This window comes from Falco rusticolus, chromosome 7, assembly GCF_015220075.1.
Source record: "Falco rusticolus isolate bFalRus1 chromosome 7, bFalRus1.pri, whole genome shotgun sequence".
Classification (NCBI taxonomy): Eukaryota; Metazoa; Chordata; class Aves; order Falconiformes; family Falconidae; genus Falco; species Falco rusticolus.
Window position 1 is genome coordinate 35,152,509 of NC_051193.1, and position 22,446 is coordinate 35,174,954.

Consider the following 22,446-nt stretch of genomic DNA (forward strand, 5'->3'; position numbering starts at 1 on the left):
TGTCTTTCCCTAGATGCATGCATGTATTTGGAACTGCCCGAGTCTGGTGCTGCAGAGCAGTTGTACGTGCTGGCAAAGATAACATACGGAGTTTATTTTGGATTCAAAACGTAGGGTGACATCTCTGTTACACCTTAAGGCAACACAAGGTTGTGAACTAGCTAAGGTAGTAGTCCAACTGCAAAATCCCCAAAGATCTGGACTTCTGAAGGCCCTTGCCCCCTTAGGAAAAGCGTTCAAAAGACGGGAGAGGAAATGAGTGTGAAACAAAGAGCAGACAACCAAAGGTCTGTGCTGAACTGGTGTAGCCGAATGCCTCTGGCAGAGATCTGGGAAAAGGGCAGGGTGTAAGTTAAATGAGGTTGATCAAGATGAGCTAAACTCTGGAGGGACCTGACCCAGCTTGTGAGGCAAGATGGAATTCAGTGCCGACAAATGCCAGGGAGCACACGTTGCCCCAGATTACCTGAACTGTCACACTTGTGATTGCAAAGACACAGGATCAGACCTGAACCTGAGCATCCCCTGAGGGCTTCCCATGCCCTGGTGAGAGATGTGCATGTGGTGTTTCTCCTCTTAGAGCCAATGGGAGGTGCCAGCAGTTTGTCATTTCTCTCAGTTCATTATCAAATCAATTTTTTCTGAAGTGCCTTTCGCTGAGACAGTGCCAGAACATTTTTTTTTAAGCTGACAAGGTCTCCTTTCTGAGAAATGCATTTTGCTCTTTTCTTTCCAAATACATTTTGCTCCTTTGTTTACATGGATTGGCAGCCTGTGTACACTGGGGAGCACTCTTTTTGCTTGAGCTTCATGAGATAAAGGATTTTTTGTGCCAGTTTCCTAGGCTGTGGTGGGCTGCTCTGACCAAGCCTGACCCCTCCTAGTCTGGGGGCAGCCATACAGACCCCGTACCTCCCCACTCTCCTTCATTGTTTGGCCACTAGGCTTTTTCTTGCAGTGGTAGATCTATGTTGAGACGCTGGGAGGTGCAGTGGGTGTTCACTTTCACAACTCCAGGCACAGGATCCCACATAGACACAGTTACTTCCTTGCAAGGAGATGTCAGTCTGCAGTGAGAAAAACTCATGCACGGGTGGAAGTGGGCAAAACATCAGTCTGGAGTGAAAAAAACTCACGCACAGGTGAAACTGGGCCAAAAAAACACATCCCAGAAGCTTCCTTGCTTGGCAGCTTTAAGAATCTGTTGACATACACCCAAAAGTAAGAAGTTGGGTGATGGTGCCCCATCAGCCTTGAGTTTGATTTGCAGGCAGAAGAGGCAGAGAGTGATGTTTTGCTCTCACTGATTTATTCTGTTTTCTTTAGGGAGTGCCAATCAAATACCTGGTCTTGGAAGACACTGATGAAGTTATAACCCTGGTGGAAGATAAGAACAAGGTTGAACAAATCCAGAAGGAGGAGGAGGAAGAAGAGGAAGAGGAGGAGGAAGAAGAGGATGAAAAAGAGAATAACAATCAAGGTGTGCAAATAACAGTGAAAAGCTGATTGTCATCAGATAGGACATGCAGTCAGCACCTGCTAGGGACATGCAGGCATGTGTAAAAGCATTAGAGAACACTTTTGCAAATCCAAGGCAAGCTATCACAGTCACATCACGGCTGTACAAAGTGGCTCTTTCATTCTTCGCAGATCACTGGAGTTTTGTGACAGACAGGAATAATTTTTAGGGGAAACACCAGGGAGAAAAATCAGCAGCCGTTAGAGAAAGTGTTGCAGAAGTGCTGCATGTGAAGTGCATGCAGAAGTGGAAATGGGGGTGCTTCTGCTTGAGCACATCCAGCTTCAGAGGCATGAGGAGTTTAAAGTACACCCAACACTGTCTCCTTTTCAAGCATCAGAAGAAAAGCCTCAGAATTATCAGTCCCTTTGGAAAGCTTTGAGACATGTTTTTGTAAGAGCTGTTCCAGACTTGCTTTCTGCAGGGAGAAAACACTAGGCCCTGCAATGTGTCCTTGAAAATGCACTTGCTTTCCATACAAAATTGGTTTCGTTTTCCAAAAAAAGTGGCACAGGATCCTAGAGGAGCCAACGTGCTTGAAGAATAGTGTTCAAATCAGGGGGCACAACTGGTGTGAGATGGTATAAGTGCATTTTGATGAGTTGGTGTGTGTGTCTGTGCCTCCACTCCCCTATACGAGGCAGTTGCCCCTGCTGCCAGTCACCGTGTCTCTGCTGAGCGGTGCTGGCTAACATAGGGGGACCTTATTGCTCTCTGCAGCTACCTGAAAGGAGGGTGTAGCGAGGTGCGGTCAGTCTCTTCTCCCAGGTAACTAGCGACAGGACAAGAGAAAATGGCCTCAAGTTGCACTAGGGGAGGTTTAGATTGGATATGAGGAAAAATGTCTTCACCAAAAGGATTGTCAAGCACTGGCACAGGCTGCCCAGGGACATGGTGGAGTCACCATCCCTGGAGGTGTTTAAAAGATGCACAGATGTGGTGCTTAGGGACAGGGTTTAGTGGTAGGCTTGGCAGTGCTGGGTTAACGGTTGGACCTGATGATCTGAAAGGTCTTTTCCAACCTAAATGGTCCTGAGATTCTATAAGAAGATGCCACTGGGGTGGCACAGGGGGCTGCACTTCCCTCTGCCCTGTGTGTGTGTGCGCTCATGCAGGGCTGTGGGTCCCTTGCAGACATTCAGGATGATCAGGTGGTGGAAGCTGTTTCCAGGGACAAGAAGCGAGAGCTGCCCCTGGAGCAGATCGTTGTGCTGACGGAAGAGACCTTCCACTCTGCCCTCTTGGAGACTGCCCGGACTGTGGTGCTGTTCTATGCCAGCTGTGAGTATGACATGTAGCCTGGCTGTCCCTTCTCTAAGCTTGCACTGCTCGCCATGCTCTCTATAATGTGGTGATCCTGTAGACAAGTTTAAACGATAAATAAATGCCGCATCCTGCCCTGTGGGCCTCCACCCACTGTTAGCAATCAGATTAAATTCTGGTGATGTGTGCAGACAGTAGCTCCTAGTACAGAAGACGTTCATAGGTTTTTAACCTTCATTTTACAGGGACTGAATGTAGGATAAGAGGGGAAATTGTGATAGCATGGACTCAAGGGATAGCCTAGACAGCCTGGTTGCTGCCAAAGTCCAATTATCCTTATTTCTTTCAAGTCTTCTGGAGCTTGAAGCACCTTAGGATGCAGAGAATCATAATGTGACATTATTAGTGGGCGAGGTGGGGCTGGTCTGTCACCTGTATGTCCCTCAGGGCTGTGTCTCTCCTGTGTTTCAGGGGAGGCAGTGTCCCTGGCAGTGCTGCGGTCTTACACCGAGGTAGCCGTTCACCTGAAAGGTAAGGTGCCACAGGGCTGGGTGCTTTACAGCTGGCATCCACCTGCCCTGGCAGGAGGAACCAGAAGCCTGGGAGGGTGTTGGTAGTACTTCCTTACCCAGAATATACGCATTTTTTTCCCCTCAGACTCTTAAGAAAGGTATACCCACATCAGGTTGCTTAAGAAGAGTCCTTTGTTTCTTATTTAGGGATCTTTGCAGTCCATTTATGCCTCTATAAAGTCATGGGACCGGGCATGCAGCCTTGGCATGCAGCCTTCTGCAGTCACCTTATGTTGTTGGTGTAAATTGGCACACAGCAGCTGCTCCAACTGCCTTACAGCTGAGGTGGTGATGTTGGTGGGCACAGTGGCAGCATGATGGATGGTGGTGATGACGATGGTGATGTTGGTGGGCACAGTGACAGTGTGATGGATGATGGTGGTGATGTTGGTGGGCACAGTGACTGTGTGATGAATGCCCAAGAGTGTGGGGAGGACCAGGGCAGAGCATCAGCAGCAGTGGGTGACATGGGGAGGGTGGGCTTTGGGGCGAGGAAGAACAAAGAGCAGGCACTGTAGCCTGCATCATGGAAACAGGATCCTCTCTGTGCCCCTCAGTGCTAGGTCCTGCACAGACCCAGGAGATGCACAGAAAATCAGTGTGCTGGGTGGCACATCAGATCTCCTGTCCTTGGAAGTACTTCATCTCGAAAGGGGCAGTAATTTGCCCTGGTTTTGGTGGAAAGCATGGCAGACAGGTGTGGGCAGGCACCGCCTGGGCAGGACAGTGTCAGAGGAAGAATTTACAATGATGATGCCTTCAGGGCCTGGAGACTGTCTTAATTACATAGGAAGTCTTGCAGGCAGCCACAGAAATCCATAAATAACACGTGACAGTAAAGAATCAGCTACACTTAAAGACAGCACAAATTGGGTAGTCTGGTAGTAAAGGCAGAAGGGAGTGATCTTTCAAGAGGGTCTCAGCAGTTCTTGAGCAGTGTAAGCCCCAGTTCAGCTTCGTTCAGGTCTTCAGCCCCATCCCTCTGCGATTAGTGGAAAGAGGTGGGTTCTTCTGCACATCCATCATTCTTACATGAGCTGAATCTCTTCCAGAAAGGCCTCTTTCTCCCTCTGGCTCCAGGGAACTCAGAGGTGGCTTCATCCCCAAGTCATTGCAGCACAGTGGGGAAATCGGATGGATCTGGGCAAGAGCTGTTCTGGCACCCCTGGAGGTGGCTGGTGCCTTCTCTTGGTTTTCTTCTTCATCAAGGTGGCACTTCCCTGGGAGTGGGCACCACATTCTGCAGAGTGCAAGCAGGATTCGGGCTGAGCTGTCAGCAGTGGGGACACGTGTAGAGCCTGCAGAGGACCCGGCCAACTTTCTGGGAAGCAGATTCAGTGGGAATTGCTTACAGGAAACCCTCCTGGGAACGCTGTGGACAGTGCTGTGGTTTGGATGCAAGTGATTCTGCATTCATAGATTGCATGGAGGGAAAGTCATCAGCAGCTTTGATCTGGACCGAAATCCCAGGAATAAACAGGAAAGCTCAGAGGGAGTGGTTGTTGTTAGAGATGTTATGGTTGTTGATGGTTTGGGGTTTCTTTTAGACTGCCCAGCAGTCAGACCAGCTAGGGGAGCAGCTTGGGAAAGGCAGTAGATGAAACCCTGCCTCTTCCTCAGCCAGTGGCCAAGCCTTGGCTGATTCCATGCGGCCAGGCTTTCACCATGTGTTTTTTGAATGATTTGATAACAATCTCGGTTCATGGAAGCAGACACCGGCAGATTCTCAACAGAGATTAGGAACCAATTGGGGTTAGGGCCTTTCCTCTGTGATCAGTGAGATCCCACCAAAGGCTCCCAGGCCAGATGTGACCTGTGGAATGTCTCCAGTCTGCTTTCCCTACTGCAGCCTTCAAGAGGATGGAGAGCGGCTGCATTAGTGGATCTGGAGTTCTTTGTCCCTGCTGCTGAGGGAGCCTCAGGCACAGGTGGGCTACCAGGGGAGCTGGAAGACCTAAAAGGATGGGGGTCCCTGGGCTTTCAGTTATGGCCAGGGCGAGGGGAGATCCAGCCGTGCAAGGGACAGAAGTCTGGATCAAGAAGAAGATCTTGAGCTGTGCAGGACTGAGAATAAAACCTGGGGCATGGCTTTGGGGCAATCTCACAGCTCCCCCAGAAGTGCTGGTGTTCCTGCCTGCTCTCTGGGGTGGAGCTCTCCCCCAAGGGCTGAGAAGACACGACCAGCTGTCTGAGGCATGAATCACCCGCTCTGGAGCCACATTTTGAATTGCAGAACCAGGTCCCACTTCTGATGCCAATTCTTTGTGCAAAATGGCACTAAGAACGGGCCCTATGAGATCAAGTGCCAAGGGAGTGGGGGAGGCTGGAGACTGGAATGACCCTGTGAATCATCCAATAACAGATGTTCAGCATATCGTCACAAAATTAATTTTATAGCCTCCCAAGTGTTTTTCCTTTGTTGAGAGATCCAATCTAGCAAGAGAAAAAGACAAGCACGTCTGTCTTGCTGAAGCAAGCACGTTTTCTGCTCTGGCAGCAAGAGCGTGCCATTCTCACTGCCACTGGGGCTAACTGCTGCAGCTCTTGGTCTCTTCTGCAGGATGGGAATTTATGGAAGCAGCACCCATGAAGGGGATGTGAAGGTGAGGCAGTGCTGAGCATTTCTTAGGTGTGTCATTGGCCTTTTTTGCAAAGAAGAGAGGAAAAAAATGTCTAAGAAGAACGATAGGCTGTGATGAAACACAGTTCTGCTTCCTTCTTCTGTGCTTCTGTGGTCTTCTTGGCCAATGACTTCAGAGACAGGGGTCTGAAGTTGTAGTTCAAAGGCATGAAAATCACTGGTGTGATTTAGCAATGTATATTCATGGAACCTAAATCTGGAGTAAGGATTCCATATTGAATTCGTCCTCTTGAAGTGCAGCACCGCGTACATAATTTACCTGTCTTTCATGTTGTAGCCTTTGGAACAGCTCTTCAAGTGAGCTGTTTCTAATGCCAGTTCTGCCCTCCAAAGGATTAGAAGTTTAAGAGATTCTTGATTTTTCTTGTTCCCTGTAACACTGATGATTTGTCTTGTCCTGGTTTTATAAGACCCCCAGGACAGAGGTTCTTGCTGTTTGCTGGTTTTAGTAGCACCTGAAATCACAGAACAGTAGGATCTTGTGTTCCTCTTTCAGCTTTCTTCCCATCCAGCAGCCCAACAGTGACCACAGGGCTGAGCAGTCTGTTGCTGTTACTCAACTCCTGAAACTGCTGCTTGTTTTGTAATTAATAATATTGTGCAGATTGGGATGGGAGAATGGTCATCCTGTACAAGGTGTTCCTCAGGCCAGATGGGGCTCCTTTGGAGGTAGTATCCAAATACTAAAACTCATATACGAGGGACCTTAGAGCAGCCTTGCAACTCAGTTTTAATGAGACATCAAAGCCCCGTTTCCATGTCATTATTTTTCACAGTTGGGCAAGACACAAGATTATGTGGTAACAGATGATGAAAAACAGCTATACTGGATCAAAGGTGTGAAAAAAATCCAAGGGCAGGCTTTTAATTTCAGATGTTATTTCAGAGCCTGGAGAATGACACAAACCATTTCTGCTCTCGTGGAGTGTTTTGACAACTCCCGGCTGTCTGAGTGGAATAGACCCTTAGGCCCATGCTGCTGCTTGCTTTTTCTGTACATGAGTTTGACACAAGGCAGAACAGCAGCGAACTCCTCATGTGAGCTGTGAAAGCAGAACATAAAATGAGGGTGGCAGAAAGTGGTCCAGTGGGATGCCAAGGACATAGGGATAGGAGATAGGAACACATGCTAAGATCACATCTGCCATCACCCTGGTCTGTGGAGATGCCTTGCCCATCCCTGGCAGACACGTTTCTGACCTGTGATTAAAACCCTTCACAGCTTCTCTGCCAGAAAGGCTTCAGCTGTGCTTGGTTCTCAGTTGCTTGTTTTAATATTTGGGCAAAGCTCCCTACCTGGGAATGGGTTGTTGCTTGTCCTTGAGCAACACTTGAGAGCGTTCTCACTGTTGCCTCCAAAGCTGACTTTACATATTATTAGTAGATTTTATTGTTTCTTTCTTCCAGGCAATTTCCAATCAAAAGAAACACTCTTCTTTGGGTTTTTCCTCAGGAGGCACGTCTTCCAAAATTCTCCAGATTCTTTCTCATCTGCTTCAGCCTTTCTAAAAACATGTTTCACTTCTGGGCTCTGCAGAGGTCTCACTGGGACAGCAGAGCATCGTTTTCCTCTCGTGTCTTGCAGACACTGTTGAGAGCTCATCCCAGAATGAGCTTTGCCCGTTTCTGCAATATTGATGATATCTGCACATCCTGCTTCTCATCCCAGAATGCTGCTGCTGTTAGACTTTGCCCTTCAAATTCCTTTCTGCCCCTCTGGGCTTGGGGTCATTTGCAGATTGCATGTGTGTGTTATTCCATCAGCCAGGCCATGAAAATAATGATCAGAATCAAACCCAGGCCACACAGAGAAGAAAGTTCAGCTGGTTTTGATGTGCTATACTCTTGAGAAATTGTCATCACCTGCCCTGACCCTGGTTTCTGAAGGACACTTTGCGATGGTCTGCCTCCGTGTGTGTGCTAGTCTCTAGGTTTCATCCCAACTTTCCCATGTAACTGTTGGACCCTGTTCAAACAAATTTAGGGAAGGTATGAAGATTGCAGAGATACGACATTCCTGCAGTGGGCATGGACAATGTATGGCCTGAGGACTGTATGCAGCCCTGCCATCCTTGGTCAAGCCTGATGTAGGTAGGAGGCAGCTTAGGCGAGGCTGGCAACCAAGGGGTGGTAGCCAGGTTCACCTGCCACCTGGTTAGCAGGGACTCAGCTGTGAACCAGCAGCAGCATGTGCTGGTCTGCGCCCAGCCTGCAGATGAAAGAAAGGACATGGTGGAGTTGCAGGCACTGTGTCTTGGGCTGATGGAGAACGTGAGGGGAACAGAGCCTTCATTTGTTTTGCTGCTTACAAATCCCTTGAGTGTATTGCTTTGGTGAGACCCATAAAAAGCTTTTTTAAGACTTTTCCCAGGAACCAAAGTTGGACTGACTGCTCTGTAATTCCCAGGTGCTCTTCCTTTGCCTTAAGACCCCTGTCTTAAGGTCCTAAAGGAACCTGCTAGTGGCTTGGGCATGAACAGCTGGCATAGGTAGGATAGGGGGAATGCCATCAGACTGCCGGCCTGTATTACATGTGTCTTACATCACCTTTAACTGCTCCTTATGTATTTTCCTTCATACTTTAGTTAGAACAGACACTTTTCAATACCAGGCACCTTAGTAAATGAAAAAGCTTTGAATCATAGAGGCACAGAATGGCTTGGGTTGGAAGGGACCTTAAAGACCATCCAGTTCCAGCCCCCTGCCACGGGCAGGGACACCTCCCACCAGCCCAGGTTGCTCCCAGCCCCATCCAGCCTGGCCCTGAGCACTCCCAGGGATGGGGCACCCACAACTGCTCTGGGCAGCCTGTGCCAGCGCCTCGCCGCCCTCACAGTAAAGAATTTCTTCCTACTGTCTAACCTAAATCTGCTCTCTTTCAGTTTGAAACCACTCCCCCTTGTCCTATTGCAACAGGACCTACTAAGAAGTCTGTCCCCATCTTTTTTGCAAGCCCCCTTTAAGTATTGAAAGGCCACTATGAAGGCTCTCTGGAGCCTTCTCTTCAGCCTTCTCCATGCCAAGCTTTATCTTCCCTTTTTCCTGTGAGGGCCTGTTTCTTTGTCTTGGCCTTAATCCTAAATTATTTTCAGTACATTTCCTTACTGCCTTTTATGCCCCTGGACAGTTGCCTCAGGGTTTCATGGTGTCCCTTTGAGTAACCAGCCAGATGTGAACATCTCTGGGAATTTCTTTCTGCGCAGTGCAACCTGCCAGTTCCCTGAGTTTATTTTCCCCATGGTCTGTTGTTTGGATCAATCCCCACCTGCTGGGGTGTTTAATACATTCACAGGCTGGAAACAGTTACTGTTATGCTCAAAAGTGTAAGGCACATCCATGAATGATTTCAAGAGGGAGGTAGCCTGTACTCAAAAGGATTGTATATTTAGGGCTGGATTTTGACATCCTGCCCACACAAAGCAGCGGTTGACTCCAGGAATGGTCCAGCAGCTTCTCAGCGGTAGCCCACCTGGGCTCACTTCGAGTGCTAGGATCCAGCCCTGTAGGATGCGTGCCAAAGCCAATAGGAGTTCTGGCAGCGTTAATACAAGTAGATGTGATAATACCCAAAGAAGCTAATAAAAAGGTCTCTTTTTCAACCATTTCATTTTTCCTTTTTCTGCCCCACCCTCCCAGATTATTTATATGTGTTTGTATTCCATTCTAGGAACTCAGGGGGTTTTGCTGTCTCGGGTGAACTGCTGGGACTGGCCTGGCATTTGCACAAAGGAGAATGTCACTCAGTTTCCTGCCATCAAGATTTATGAGAGGGGAGAGCGATCAGTGAGGTACAACGGCATGTGGGGAACTGAAGAACTGACCAGCTTCATCATGCTGTAAGTGTCTGTAAATGAGTCCCCACACAGTAAGGCTGGCACATCTGCTAGGTGATGTTCTGGATGCTTCACGGCCTGTGTAATGGAATCCTTTTTGGAAAAATAATGTCAGGTCTGGTTGTAGACCTGGTTTGGAAATGAGCTGAGGAACTTTTTGTGCTTTTCAATATCAGGGAACATCTGTTCTTGGGCAGTGCATCCACCTGTTGTCACTGTCCCTCTCTCTTTGCTGGAATTCCTTCTCTGTTATTTTTAACAGGCATCTCAAAGATCTCAGACCAGCCAGTTTAGCTCAGGGCTCTTCTCTCTTCCCCATAACCAGCTCCAGTGCCTTTCTGTGACTAGGCATTGTCCTTCCTTCCCAGGTGACTGTTTTTTGTGCCTAATGAGGCATAACAGTTGTCATATTGGGTTGGGGCATTGCTGGATTGAGGTTGCCCTTTTGTCTCTTCATCCGGAAAGTGAACAAGGTGGCAGCCAATGTTGTTTCTCTGCCTTCCCATAGGAGCCGAGTTCCCTGCCCTCTGAAGCTGGCCACCATTGAGGAAGCAGAAGGATATTTAAGAGGAGAGTTTCCATCTGAGCTGTCATCCTATCACCACACTGTGCTTCTAGGAGTATTTAGTCCAGCCACCAGTGAAGGTTAGTGTTGTATTTGTGGGTTAAGCACTCAGCTTCATTCCTAATGGGAGAGGGATGATTCCAGGTGCTTGGAAGTTCCTCCATGTTTCATCTTCTCTAAACGTGTTTACTCACATCACAGCCTTGCCTGGCACCACCCTTTTTATTTTTGCAAGAAGATAGCAGGTGATTCCAGATGTGGGACCTAGGATCCATATCCTGGCTCAGGGGACATTCGGCTGCCAGGCACCTGTACAACACTCAGTGTGGTGGCATCTGGCAATCCTGACAGGATCAGGACATGGTGCTTGGGTAGCAGCACAAAACACCAGTGCCCTGGGTGACCTGTCTCTGCAAAGAAAGTTTGCATATGCCCAATCTGAATTTACCAAGCCATGATTTGTGCCTGTTGTCCCTGTTGTATCTCCTCCCCCTTACTGCTCGAAGTTTGGCTCTGTCCTCGTTATGAGTCCCCTTCAAACAGTTGTAGGCTGCCATTAAATCCCATCTTGGCCTCTGACTGAACAAGCCTAGATCCATCAGCCTCTTGTTGCAGTCCATGTACCACATATCACAGCATACTGTTTCTTAAAGCAAGCCCTTTCTGCTATTGGATTGATAGTCATCTTGCTGACACCTCCTGCAAATGTGGTAGTCCCAGTCCTTGCAACCAACACACAATCCAAAACATATTTTTTTTAAAAAAAGGCAAAGCAACAATGAGGTAACGTGCAAATTTATTGCATCAAATGAATGAAATATAAATAACTCAATGAAATCTACTTCTGGACTTTGAAATAGGTAGGCACAGCCCCCAGAGCGGTGGACATCAGCTAGAAATGCTAAGCAAAGTTGCTGGAAGGAGTGTTCTGAACTTGTTTGAATTTGTCTGGCTTTGTAGTCTTGGTCAGTGTAGTCCTGGCCAGTGGCTGAACTGTGGAGCAGTTCTGCTCTCCCTCCCTTGCCTGTACATGGGGTACTCTTAGCCACGCAGGTATCATTCGCTGCATGCCATTGCTGTGGTCCAGGATCCATCAGGTTTTTCCACAGCCTTGCAGAAAGACAGGGAAATGGACCCGAGAGCTGCAGTGATTTTTCTTGTGACAATTCTTTATGGTAACAAGGGAAAGGGAAAAAAGTCAGTCTGGAAAGGGGACATGATGTCATGCTTCAGTCAAATGCACAGTGGAAGGCTAGGGCCTTCCAACCCCACAGTCTCTCTGTTACCAGCTGCACCTGGGAATTACTGCGTTAAAAAAAGGAGAACTTTCTGATCTTTCTTAAGATGAAAATTTTAGACTATTTTTCATTTTGAAGTTCCGTTGTGCCTGTAAACGTTGGTTAAATGCAAAACAAGCTACTTTCTCACATGAAGAGGTCCAGAGGAAATCCACTGTACTCAGAGGTAAGAACAAAATAAAATGTCTGGAACCAACCAGGAAACACTTGGGCTGTGTTCACCGAGCCAGCTGACAGCTAATACACCTGCTTTCTTCTGGAGAGTCTAGGTCTGTTAAATATAGCAGAAAATCTTACTGAGCTTAAAAAAACTGTAGTCCATTTCTCCCTGATTTTCATCAGTTCAGCTGCAGAATCTTCCTTCTATTCAACATACTCCACTCTGCGGTGGGTCCTGGATTAGCCCCATGGTAGGACCTTGGACAACACGGGAATGGTGAGAGGGGTTCATGGAAGGAACCTGCCTGAATCTGGCTGGACGTGTGAGCTCAGATTCTTTCCTATATAGAAGCTGTTAATTTCCTTCCGTGCAAAAATGAGTCTTGGAGCTTTCAGATGGCTCTGTTGCAGAGCCACAAGATTGTCTCTTCCCTCGGGGCACGCTCAGGCTGCAATCTGGAGCGGCAGTCTGGGGTAGCTCAGCCGCAGATGCCAAGGGAGATGAAATTTGTGATGCTTTCACTGCCTGGAACCTGCGGGGCGTTCGGGCGTCATGCAGAACGACCTGAGGGAGCAGAAAACTGGAGCCAGCTGTTCTGGCACCAAACCCAGGCCAGAGTCAGGGAAACCACATTGCTGCTCTTATCAGCCTGCAGGCTTACCTGGAATTTCCAATGATTTTCTCACGGCGAGAATTCTTGCTGTAACCTGAACCAGCGACAAACCATGCCATTGCCATTTCTAGTTAACTGAAACAGAGCAGCAAGATGTCCAGTTAAATAAAGCCCTGGATTTTTTCCAACACTTGGCGTCACAACTATGTTAAGAAGCCCTTCAGTGGGTCTGAGCTAAAAGAGGCTTGTTGGAAAAAATTTAATTAAAATGTGTTACAAAGAGGTGAATGGTATTACTAGGGCAATGAACGAGCATTTTCCTGGAAACTTGGAGAACTTACAGGAGAGAAATTTGTTTGCTGTGCAGAAACTGGAAGCATGCTTGGAAGTAAGTCTCTGTCCTAAACCATGAAGCAAATGTTTAAAAATATATCTGTATTCTGCAAAGCTCTAGTGCCATTGTAGGGCTTCCCAGCATTGGTATAAACCAAGTGCAGGTGGCATGCAAAGATGCTGCAGGTGCTGCTGGAGGGCATAGTTTCATGAGATGCCTTCTGCTAGAGGGATAAGGGGTGATACTCAGATCCTGTCTCCAGAAATCTCTGCAGGAGCTGTAGACCCTTCGCCATCTGGCAGTTTTATTCCTTCTTATTCTCAAATCCTGCAGTGAAGCTGGGCTTGTGCAATTCGTGGCAGCTGTCGTGGAAGGCAGCTGGGATTCCAGCTCAAGGCATGTACCGCAGTTCACGATCAGGCCCTGCAGAGAATTAAAACAGTGCTCTTGGGGAGGAGTAATTTTCTAGGAAACAGCTTCTTTTGAAGTGCTTCATGTCTGTAGTGGAGCTGTGTGAATTTGGGGGAGTTCTTGCACCATCACTGTGAGTTGTTGAGAAACACAGTCTGGTGAACAGCTCTGGGTCTGGAACAGCCCCCAAAATAAGGAAAAATTTGGAAGTGTGATAGGGAGGGAAGATGGCATCGGGAATGACACTGATGAAAGGAGTAAGCCTGGACTCTGCTGAAGGTTGTCCTAATTTAGGAGAGAATTCCTGCAGCTAGGGCTGTTCCAGGGCAGCACTTCAACACAAGCTTAAGTCTCAAGTGAGGGTTTAAAGTTAAATGCCTGTAGAAGTGCTCCCCTGAGGGAGTTTGGATGTGAGCCTGCTCTTTCCATGTCAGGCTGTGTCCTTCAGTGCCTTATGGCACAGGGTGAGCTGGTGGTCTGCTCTGTGACCTTTTCTCCTGTAGCTGGGACACCAATAACTTCACAAGGGGGTTGTTGGTGAAGTTCCCAGCGATCCTTATCAGCTAGTCCTATGAGTTGCTTCTCTTTCAATGCTGATAAAATCAAGTAGCCGAAGAGCTGGAAACCAGCATCAAACTTCTGCAATGGTGATTTCTCTATATCACAAGATGAACCAGCCAAGCTGTGTCACCAGCTTTGTTGTATGTGTGTTGTTTCCTGCATGTCTGAACCCTCATTCAGCCACGCCCTTAAGGATCTAAGCTTCCACTTGGAAAGGAAAATCGTGTAAATGAAAGTGTGTGGTTCCTGCACTTTCATGTGTGTTCCAACACAATGGAAAAGACAGCTTTGAGTGGAGCTGGAAAGCAGGAGGCAAAGAACCAAAAAGTGACCAGTTGTGACCCAGCCTCAGTCTGTTGAGGTCTGAGTCACCGGTCCCAAGAGCTTGGGCTGGCCAGTTGGGATATGACGGTGAATATTGTGAGGAACACTAAATAGTATCTGAATGAGATCTTATTTCAGTTATAAAGCAACATCTATCATGGCTGTATCTGAGATGTAACTTTAATTCTTGGGATTTTTTTGAAGAGTGTGGTTTCTCACTCTCCTTAAGTCGGAAGAGCCTTCTTATTGCTTCCAGTTGCTCAATACAAAGTGGGAGGAGGGATGGTGTTGTAATACGCCCCGGTTTCACCCCACCTTTGGCAGCAGCAGTTTTGATCTCTGTTCTATAACGGTATTTTACAAGCTCACGTGCTACGGCCCTCATGTTCTTATAAAGCTTGTACCTCCCATGGATTCAGCTGCTTAAAACAGGCTGGTTTATAAAGGCATCTGTTTCCAGCCTCTCAGCACAGATAGATTCAGCTGTGATGGATGAAGAAAGGCCCAGCCCTGTCCTTTCTTCTTCATCCTCTACCTGACCTCTACCTGAAGATGAGCAGTGGACCCTCACAGCCACTGCAAGTGGGTTTATGCTGAGCTGTGACAGCAGAGGTGCTGTCCTCTCTTTGCATAAAGCGGCAGAGATGCTGTGTCTGCAAAGCATGTAGCTTTGCAGTAGACACACTCCCTGTCCCAGCTGGGTGCTTGAAACCCTGACCTGCTCTGAGGAACTGGATAAAACCAAAAGACTCTTGGGGGAGAGGCTGGTTTATCTGCTGGGCTCTTAAAACTAGTCCAGTTAAGTCATCATCAGTCATTTCTGAAAGGTCACTGTGGTTTGTAAGATTTCTATTTAGACTTATAATTGGTCTCCTGTTTCTAAGAACACTTACGGACTTTAAGTCCTTAAAGCCATTTCATTTTCCATCAGTGCCTCTGTCACGCAGATCCTGGAAGCTCAGTGCTGGTGGCTGAAGAGCAAATACTGTTCTCATAATAGGAACTTTCCTTCTGGTCCTTTCAGTCTCTGCCAAGTCCTCCTCCTGTAGCCTGCAGCCATGAGACACATCCATTTCTCATGAGCCTCTAATCGTAGTTTTGTTCCCAACTGACAGTTTGCTGTGGGAGGGTGTTATGTATGCAGACAGCGAGCTAGCTTCCAGGAGGAAGCTGATGCTTCTCTTTCAGTTGTTTGTTTTTGTATCTTTGTCTTTTTTACAGCCAGGGAAGCTTTCGAAGAGGCAGGAAACATCTTAAGTGGCCATGTGACAATGGGGATGTATTTTGAAGATGATGCCTTGGCTTTGTAAGTAGATTCTTTTTTTCTTTGGGGAGAATTGAGGCTGTTCTGCATTTAGTGAAAGCCAGTACCTAGAGCAAGCGTCAGTGGCCACGCTGGGTGTTTAGCAGCAGCTCCAAACAGCTACAAGTGACTCAGTCCTGTAGGGAGATTGCTCAGGACTCAGCCAAAGGAAGATGTAGCCCTGGCTCTGCCACTGATTTGCAGCCCGTCCATGGTCAACTCATTCTGTCCTGTTGAAATGAACTGTCATCTCCCTTCCCACTGTTCAGGTTCACGCTGGGTACGTTCAGTCCTCCAGCCCTGCCAGCCCCCATGCACCTGTTGCATTCCTGATACAAACAGGACCAAGCTTTTATGGAGGAAAAAACAGGCTAGAAAAATTATACCCTGTAGCTAGGATCAGTGTGTGAGGAAGAAAAAACCATCAGGAAGAGGTGATGAATTGTTACTGGTCTTCCTCCTTCTACAGTCCCTCCACCTTCTCATCTCCCCTTCCCTGTCCTGATGTAGAGGAATGAAGCTGGGTTAATTAGCATTGATAATATACAGCTGTGGGCTGGCTTCAGGGGCGGTGGGTTGGCTGATGTAGATAAGTTGCAGCTGTGGCTGGTGCTGTTAAGTGGTTGAGAGCCAATGAAGAGGGAGCAGCCGAGGAAGAAGCAAGAGAAGAGACACCACATGTCCTGGATGAGGCAAGAGGAGGAGAAGGAAGCAGAGGGACTGTATGAAGAGTGTGCTGGTATGAGGTGGTAAAAGACTTTGTTGCAGCTTGATAGTCTGGAGAGTGCTGCAACACCCTGATGCTGTGAAGGTGCCTGCCTGTGGTGGGGAAGGGGAGGGCAAGGGGATTGCTGCAAAGCCTGGTGTGTAAATGTGAGCCTTGCTCTGATGGTTGCCCCCCAGTTGCCAAGAGCAGCCAAAAGAAAGGCTGCTTGTGACCACTTGCAGGCTTTCTCAGGTAGCAATGGAGTGGGAATTGTGTCTGGGAAATGATTTGAAAGCCCTGAAATAAATGCTCTCTGTCCCTGGAGCAGGTGGCCTTTCTACAGCGCTGTGAAAGGTGTTACACCACTTCGGTCTCATCCAGCTTCCCGGTGGGCACTCACATCTGGCTGTGAGGTGTTTGTGGCTGCTGAGGACAGGGAAGAGCCTACCTCTATATTTTCAACAGTTAATCTTACCGTGGATGTTTTTTTTTCTTGAAAGATGTGCCCACACATTTCCCTCCCCTTGGCAAGACATTGCCACCATTTCCAGACAGAGCTTTGGGGAGGTGCATCCTCTTTCTGATGGAGTGCTGGAAGAATATAGCAGCCGCCTTCCCCTACATAGGGTAAAGGTGAAGTCAGGGCTTTCTTGGTCAGTTTTTGATTGAATAAGGGTGTCAGCTGCAGCCCTAACTTCAAGCCAAATTGGAGCTAATGGGATCTGAGCACGTATCAGCCCATGCACTTAACTGTCATTGACTCACTCCAGTAAGGGGCAAAGTGCTTTGGATTAGACTGCGAGAGATGCTTCAGTGGCTATAAATGCAGCTAGAGCCGGGAGGAATCTTCAGCTTGCCCTGGCATCTCATTTCCATCAGGAATTAGCTATCAAGGCAGAGTTAAAAATCCCAGAAGGTCCTTGGCCTGTTTTCCATGTGTGGGTTTAAAAGCCAGAAATGCAACAGATGCAAGCGCATCTCTAGCATGTCTGATGAGTTGTGGGCATTTTTGTGTTACGCATGGAGAATGAAAATGCAAATACCGTGGTAGTACATCTCTATTAACCAAACTGTGCTCGAAGCACTGGTTGTGGCTGGGTCTTAGAAATGAGGCAACACCAGGCTCGTTCAGCGATGGGGTGGGAGACCACTGGGAAACAGAGCTACAGGAGCTGCAACCAGGTGAAAAACCTGACCCCCCCCAAACTAAAAGGCTTTTCTCCCCTAAGGATCTCGGTCCAGCTGGTAGAAGAAAAAAAAAAAAAAAAAGCTAAGGAAGGTAGGGTGATCTTACAAAACAAGGTACCAGCAGAAAAAGCCTGTGTTCTCTTAGCAATGACACATGCAAGAATACCCCTCCATCCTGCTGTTCCACTCTGCAGCTGTGCTCCTGTGTAGCTGGAATAATTAATACAGTTTATATTGATACTCGTTCTGCCAAGTTTGGATTTTGGCTGTGATTTGTGGGTGAAGCTACTGTAGCTGGTCATCTTCTCAACTGTAAGCAGAAAGTAAACACTTACAGGAATTCCTTATGCAAGAGCCAGGCTCACTTCCCTTCTTAAGAAAAGAAAAGCTATTCTGCTAAACACTCAAGGAGGAAATATTTGTGGCTCCAGGTCACGGAAAGCTGAGTCCCCTCTTCCCAGAGAAAAAGGTACACAAAATAAACAAAGAATGTTGTTAGCAGTAAGCACCTGTTTGGTTGGTAACTACTGAAAAAATAAGAAACTGTTAAGGAAGAAATGCTTTGAATGAAGTCATTATTTATTTCTCAAATACTGAGATGTCATAGATTCCTGCCAAGTATTTGTTTGCAGATGTTTTTGATTTAAATGCAAGTCTCATATTACCCATAGAACACCCCTGCTATATAAATAGAGAGCTGTTGAAAGCAACAATACAACCACTCAGTACCAGTAAGATGAGAAGTGATTTCAGGGTAGACTCTAGCTACTAGATGGGGAATTTGTTGGCTTTTCTGGTGGTATATAAGAATCTTCCTTATCAAAGGCTGCTGAACAAGTTGATGTAGTTAGACATAGGGAGCAAGAGTCCTCACTGCCTCTGAGACATGATCAAGCCACAGAGTCTCTTTAAAGCCTGTGGAAGTTTGGGAAGTTCAAAATCCCAGCTTTAAAGAATTTTCTAGGGTTTTACCATTTTTATTCAATGGCAAATACAAGTTAATTTGAAAAACAAGAGAGGAATGTTCGGGATCTTCCTGGTAGCTCAAAGGATTTCCAGCCATGACCAGAGGGGTGAGAATCAGCTGCTTTGAGTAGCAGAGCTTGGAGCTTAGCTCAGGGCTGGATTTATGCAAATAAATTAAAAAAGCTAAAATGGCTTGGATAAGTGCAAGAACAGTTTAGCAATGGATTCACAATGTTTGAAGGCCTGGAGAAAGTCCATGGTCGTTCATTACTGCTGCTCTTTACCAAGACATCTGTGCAGATCTGGGGTGCCCCCTTAGAAATTTGCAGTGGGTGTATTATTTCCAGGCAGATAAGTGCTGTGATGGAGGAAGTGATAGGCCTGCACATGAGCTGAACACCATAGAAATTTATCTTCAGTTTCATCCACGTGCTTTGTCATTGATGACCTAAACCACCAAACACTGACATTTTTAAAGGAAATTTGAACAAATCTCCATCCCATTCAGAACTGCTAAAATAGGTGTCCAAACTGAATTTGCCCGGGCAAACCACAGAGGAAAGTGCGATTGGTTGTAATATGACTTTTGTATGAGCTGCCTTTGCGGTAGGCTGGGTCTTTGTTGAATCTTTCTCATATAGAGGGAAAAAAAAAAAAAAGACGGACCAGATAACTTCTGAAAAGGAAAATCAAAGGCTTTCCACCTTCCCAACTCCACAACCCAAAATGTCCTTACACCTCGCTCACTTCCCCAGCATTTCTGGTGTCATGGCCTTTGAAAAATTACCAGTAGCCTTTGAAAAATGAACTACAGATGCCCTCCATAAAAAGTGTTGAGGCAGCTGACTTCCCCTGTCCTGCCCTTCCTCTGGGCACTGACATCTGGAGCCTCCAGGACTGAAGTTCCTCAAACTTCCAGAAAATTACTCTCCCATCTTGGTGGACCCCCTGCCCTTTCATTGCGCAGACTTCTCCTATTTTTGCCCTTTCCACTTTCTCAGCTTTTATTTAAATACCCTTGAACCCTCTTACCAGAAGAATCTTGGGAAATAAAGGATGAGCTGGCTTCTCCACCAGGAGTATATGTGTGCAGGCTGAGCGTGTCGCTCTAACGCAGGGCTGGCCTTCAGCAAAGTTGCTTGTGTTCACCAAGGCAAAAATCAGATCTCCTGGAGCTCATGTGGTGTAGGTTGGTGTCCCTCAGATGGAGTCTATGACCTTCTGTTTGCCTTGGCTGGTGAGGCAGAGTAAGGCGCTGGGTGTGTATTTGCAGCACCTAACCTTAGGTGCGAAAATGAAAGAGAAGTGGCAGCAAACAGTTCAGACGGTGGTGTTTTGAATTTTCCCTGTTATTTAGCTGCTGGTGCCTTTTTGCAGAAGAAAGTGCTGGTTTAGTGTGTGTGTGTATTTAGCGGCTGGTGTGAGCTGGGTAAGTGCTTGTTTCAGAAGGGTAAGAGGGGACGTGTCAGCCCCATTTCTCCCATCAAATGAGGGCTGTGCAGGGGCTGGAGTGGGTGATGGGGCAGGTGACCCTTTCCTCCTGAAGTCGCCTGGGCCTCTGACAGCAGCCTTTCCCTCCCCTGCACAGAATCCGTATCACAGAATGGTTTGGGTTGGAAGAGACCTTAAAGACCATCTAGTTCCGACCCCCTGCCATGGGCAGGGACACCTCCCACCAGCCCAAGTTGCTCCCAGCCCCATCCAGCCTGGCCCTGAGCACTCCCAGGGATGGGGCATCCACAGCTGCTCTGGGCAGCCTGTGCCAGCGCCTCGCTGCCCTCACAGTAAAGAATTTCTTCCTAATATCTCATCTAAATCTAGGCATCCCCAGTTTTCACCATGAGGATGCCAGCTCTGCATGCAGCAGATTTGGAGTGCATCAAATCCCCCAACCAGTCCTTTTTTCCATACTTCTTTTTCAGATCCCGTAAATATGCGGTGTCTCCCCCAGCTCTCCTCCTTGCCAGGAGCGGAGGTCAGAGAGTCGAGGGCATGGCTTTGCCCAAACAGAGCATACAGGAGATGGTGCAGATGATCAGATACAAATTGCTGGACGCTTTTGTAAGTTTAAAAAAAAAAACAAAACATCCTTTTTCCATTGTGGTCATTTGCAGAAGCACTGATTATAGCATGGAGCTCTGCAAGATAAATATGTTTACTCATTATTTTTATCATGCTGTGTTATGTTTGTTTTTAAATTTTATGGCTTGGATCAGACAGTCTGGACAGGAATCTGCTGTTTGCTGTGTGGTCTCGTGGGAGGAGACCCTGGGGGGGTGATTGACTGGCTTGTGCCCATAGTCACAGACCCGCTGCTGTGGTGGGTTGCCCTCTCGCAGGGTCTGCTCCCTGCCTCTCGCACGTGCCTTTCAGAGACTGGTCATAGCCATAACATGTGGAGCTCTGAGCTGGCCCTGCTTCTGCCTTCTCTGCTCGTATCCCTTCATCTCAGAGTGCACAGCTGCTCCTACAGACTTGGCTTGCAATGGGCAGGGTTGGGCAGAGGCATCTCTAATGTGCACCACCATCCCAGCACCCACACTCATTTTCAAGCTGCTTGCGTTATACGCAGACACTACGGCGTTGCTTTGCCCCCGCACCTCTTGCATCAGGACAAAAAGTCTAATTTTGTCCTGTTCTCCCCATAAACCCCAACTTCTTGTTTTGGTATCTTGCAGCCAGAAATCACTGTGCAAAATCTGCCCTGCTACCTGCAACTCGGAAAGCCCTTCCTCATCTTGTTCAGCGATGGTGACATCGGTCAAATGGAAGGCAATGAAATGCTGAAGCTGGCAAAAGGAAGACCCCAGCAAGAGTTTGTGGCTTGCTGGTTGAACTTGTGAGTGTGTAAAAACCTCTTTTCTTCTTTCCGTTAGCTCGCTCTTAGCATTTCAGGGCAAGAAAAAACTGAGTCTGCAACTACTGAAAACACTATCTAGCGGGTAACGTGTCTCTTTGGTCTAAAATCGTCATGAGTTGGGAGGTCAAATCATTTGGCAATGAGTCAGTACGTGTTCTGGGCAGCTGCAAAATTGCACGACAAAGTAAAATTAGTAAACATTTAATTGATAGCAGATATAATTTTCAATAGAATAAAATGTTCTCAAGGATATCGTATAGTAGCTTGACCCTGGCTCTGGTGTCATTTGTATTTGTGTCACATGTGGGAGAAAAAAGTAGACTGGCCCTCCTGGTGTGTCTTCTGGTGATTTTCCACTGGCAATTAGAGGGAAGCACAACAAAGCAATTGCAGATTGCTGACTCTGGGGTAAAGGAAGTTTTCAGAAGGGGCAGCCAGAAGCCCTGTAAGGCAAACTTAAAAAATATTCAAGAATCAAAATGAATCCAGGAACTAAGAAGCAGAAGGTTGTAGGAGAGGGGATTTTTTTTTTTAATCCTCTCCTCCCTAGTTGCATTTTCAATTTTTCGCCTTGGTTTGTTTTGCCCAAGCCCAGAGACACCTCACTGTCTTAATCATAACGTCCTTTGAAGTCTGGGCAGTGCCTCGCAGCGTGGGCTGAAGTTTAACTAACGGGGAATGCACGTTTTTGAAGAGAAGACGATTTGTTTGCCAGTAATGCAGAATAGACGAGAGCCCCTGGAACTTCCCCACCTACACATCTGCCTTTGCACTCCTTTCCTGAGAAAGAGCTGTCCTTTGTCAGAGCAAAAGGGCATTGCCACAAAAAAGGGCAGAATACAACCACTGGCTTGGAAAAAGAGTAAGATAGTCCTAGAAAGAGGACCTCATTCCCATGGTGAGAGCCAGCTCAGACTTGGAGCATCACTCCTCAGCCTGAAGATAGTGTCAGAAGGACTCGGCATCTTCGTGGGCTTGCTGTCCCCCATCTCGATGTCCTCTTTTGCCTCTTTCTGTGTCACCTGGGGAAGTTGCCATCCCAGCTCCTCGGGCTGTGGGGAAACACCCAGCAGCTGTCCAGGGGCTGGACCACCTGAGCACAGCCCTCCGCATCAGCTCCTGCCTTTCCACCTGCTGCGGGCTGGCTGCAGCTGTGGGACAGTGGCAGCAGCTGGGCTGGAGGGAGCTAGTAGCTCTCCCTGCAAACAGGGGCTAACCACAGCGGGCTGCAGGACCTGCCCCCCTCCTGTCTCACCTGTCCTTAAAAACCTAGGATAGAGAATGTTCCACACCCTCAGAGTTTACCCCAGCTTGTCCTGCTCAAGGATT

The 22,446-nt window shown here is 47.6% G+C and overlaps 1 protein-coding gene across 3 annotated transcripts in view; it reads left to right on the forward strand.

Moving 5' to 3' along the window:
- Positions 1-22,446, forward strand: part of TXNDC16 (thioredoxin domain containing 16) — a 41,876-nt gene that overhangs the window by 15,531 nt on the left and 3,899 nt on the right. For all 3 annotated transcript variants that reach the window (XM_037395199.1, XM_037395200.1, XM_037395201.1), the window contains 8 exons: positions 1,327-1,480; positions 2,654-2,800; positions 3,254-3,313; positions 9,663-9,831; positions 10,337-10,473; positions 15,316-15,400; positions 20,180-20,318; positions 20,936-21,096. In XM_037395199.1, coding sequence (XP_037251096.1) covers positions 1,327-1,480; positions 2,654-2,800; positions 3,254-3,313; positions 9,663-9,831; positions 10,337-10,473; positions 15,316-15,400; positions 20,180-20,318; positions 20,936-21,096 — 1,052 coding nt within the window. The remainder of the gene's footprint in view (positions 1-1,326; positions 1,481-2,653; positions 2,801-3,253; positions 3,314-9,662; positions 9,832-10,336; positions 10,474-15,315; positions 15,401-20,179; positions 20,319-20,935; positions 21,097-22,446) is intronic.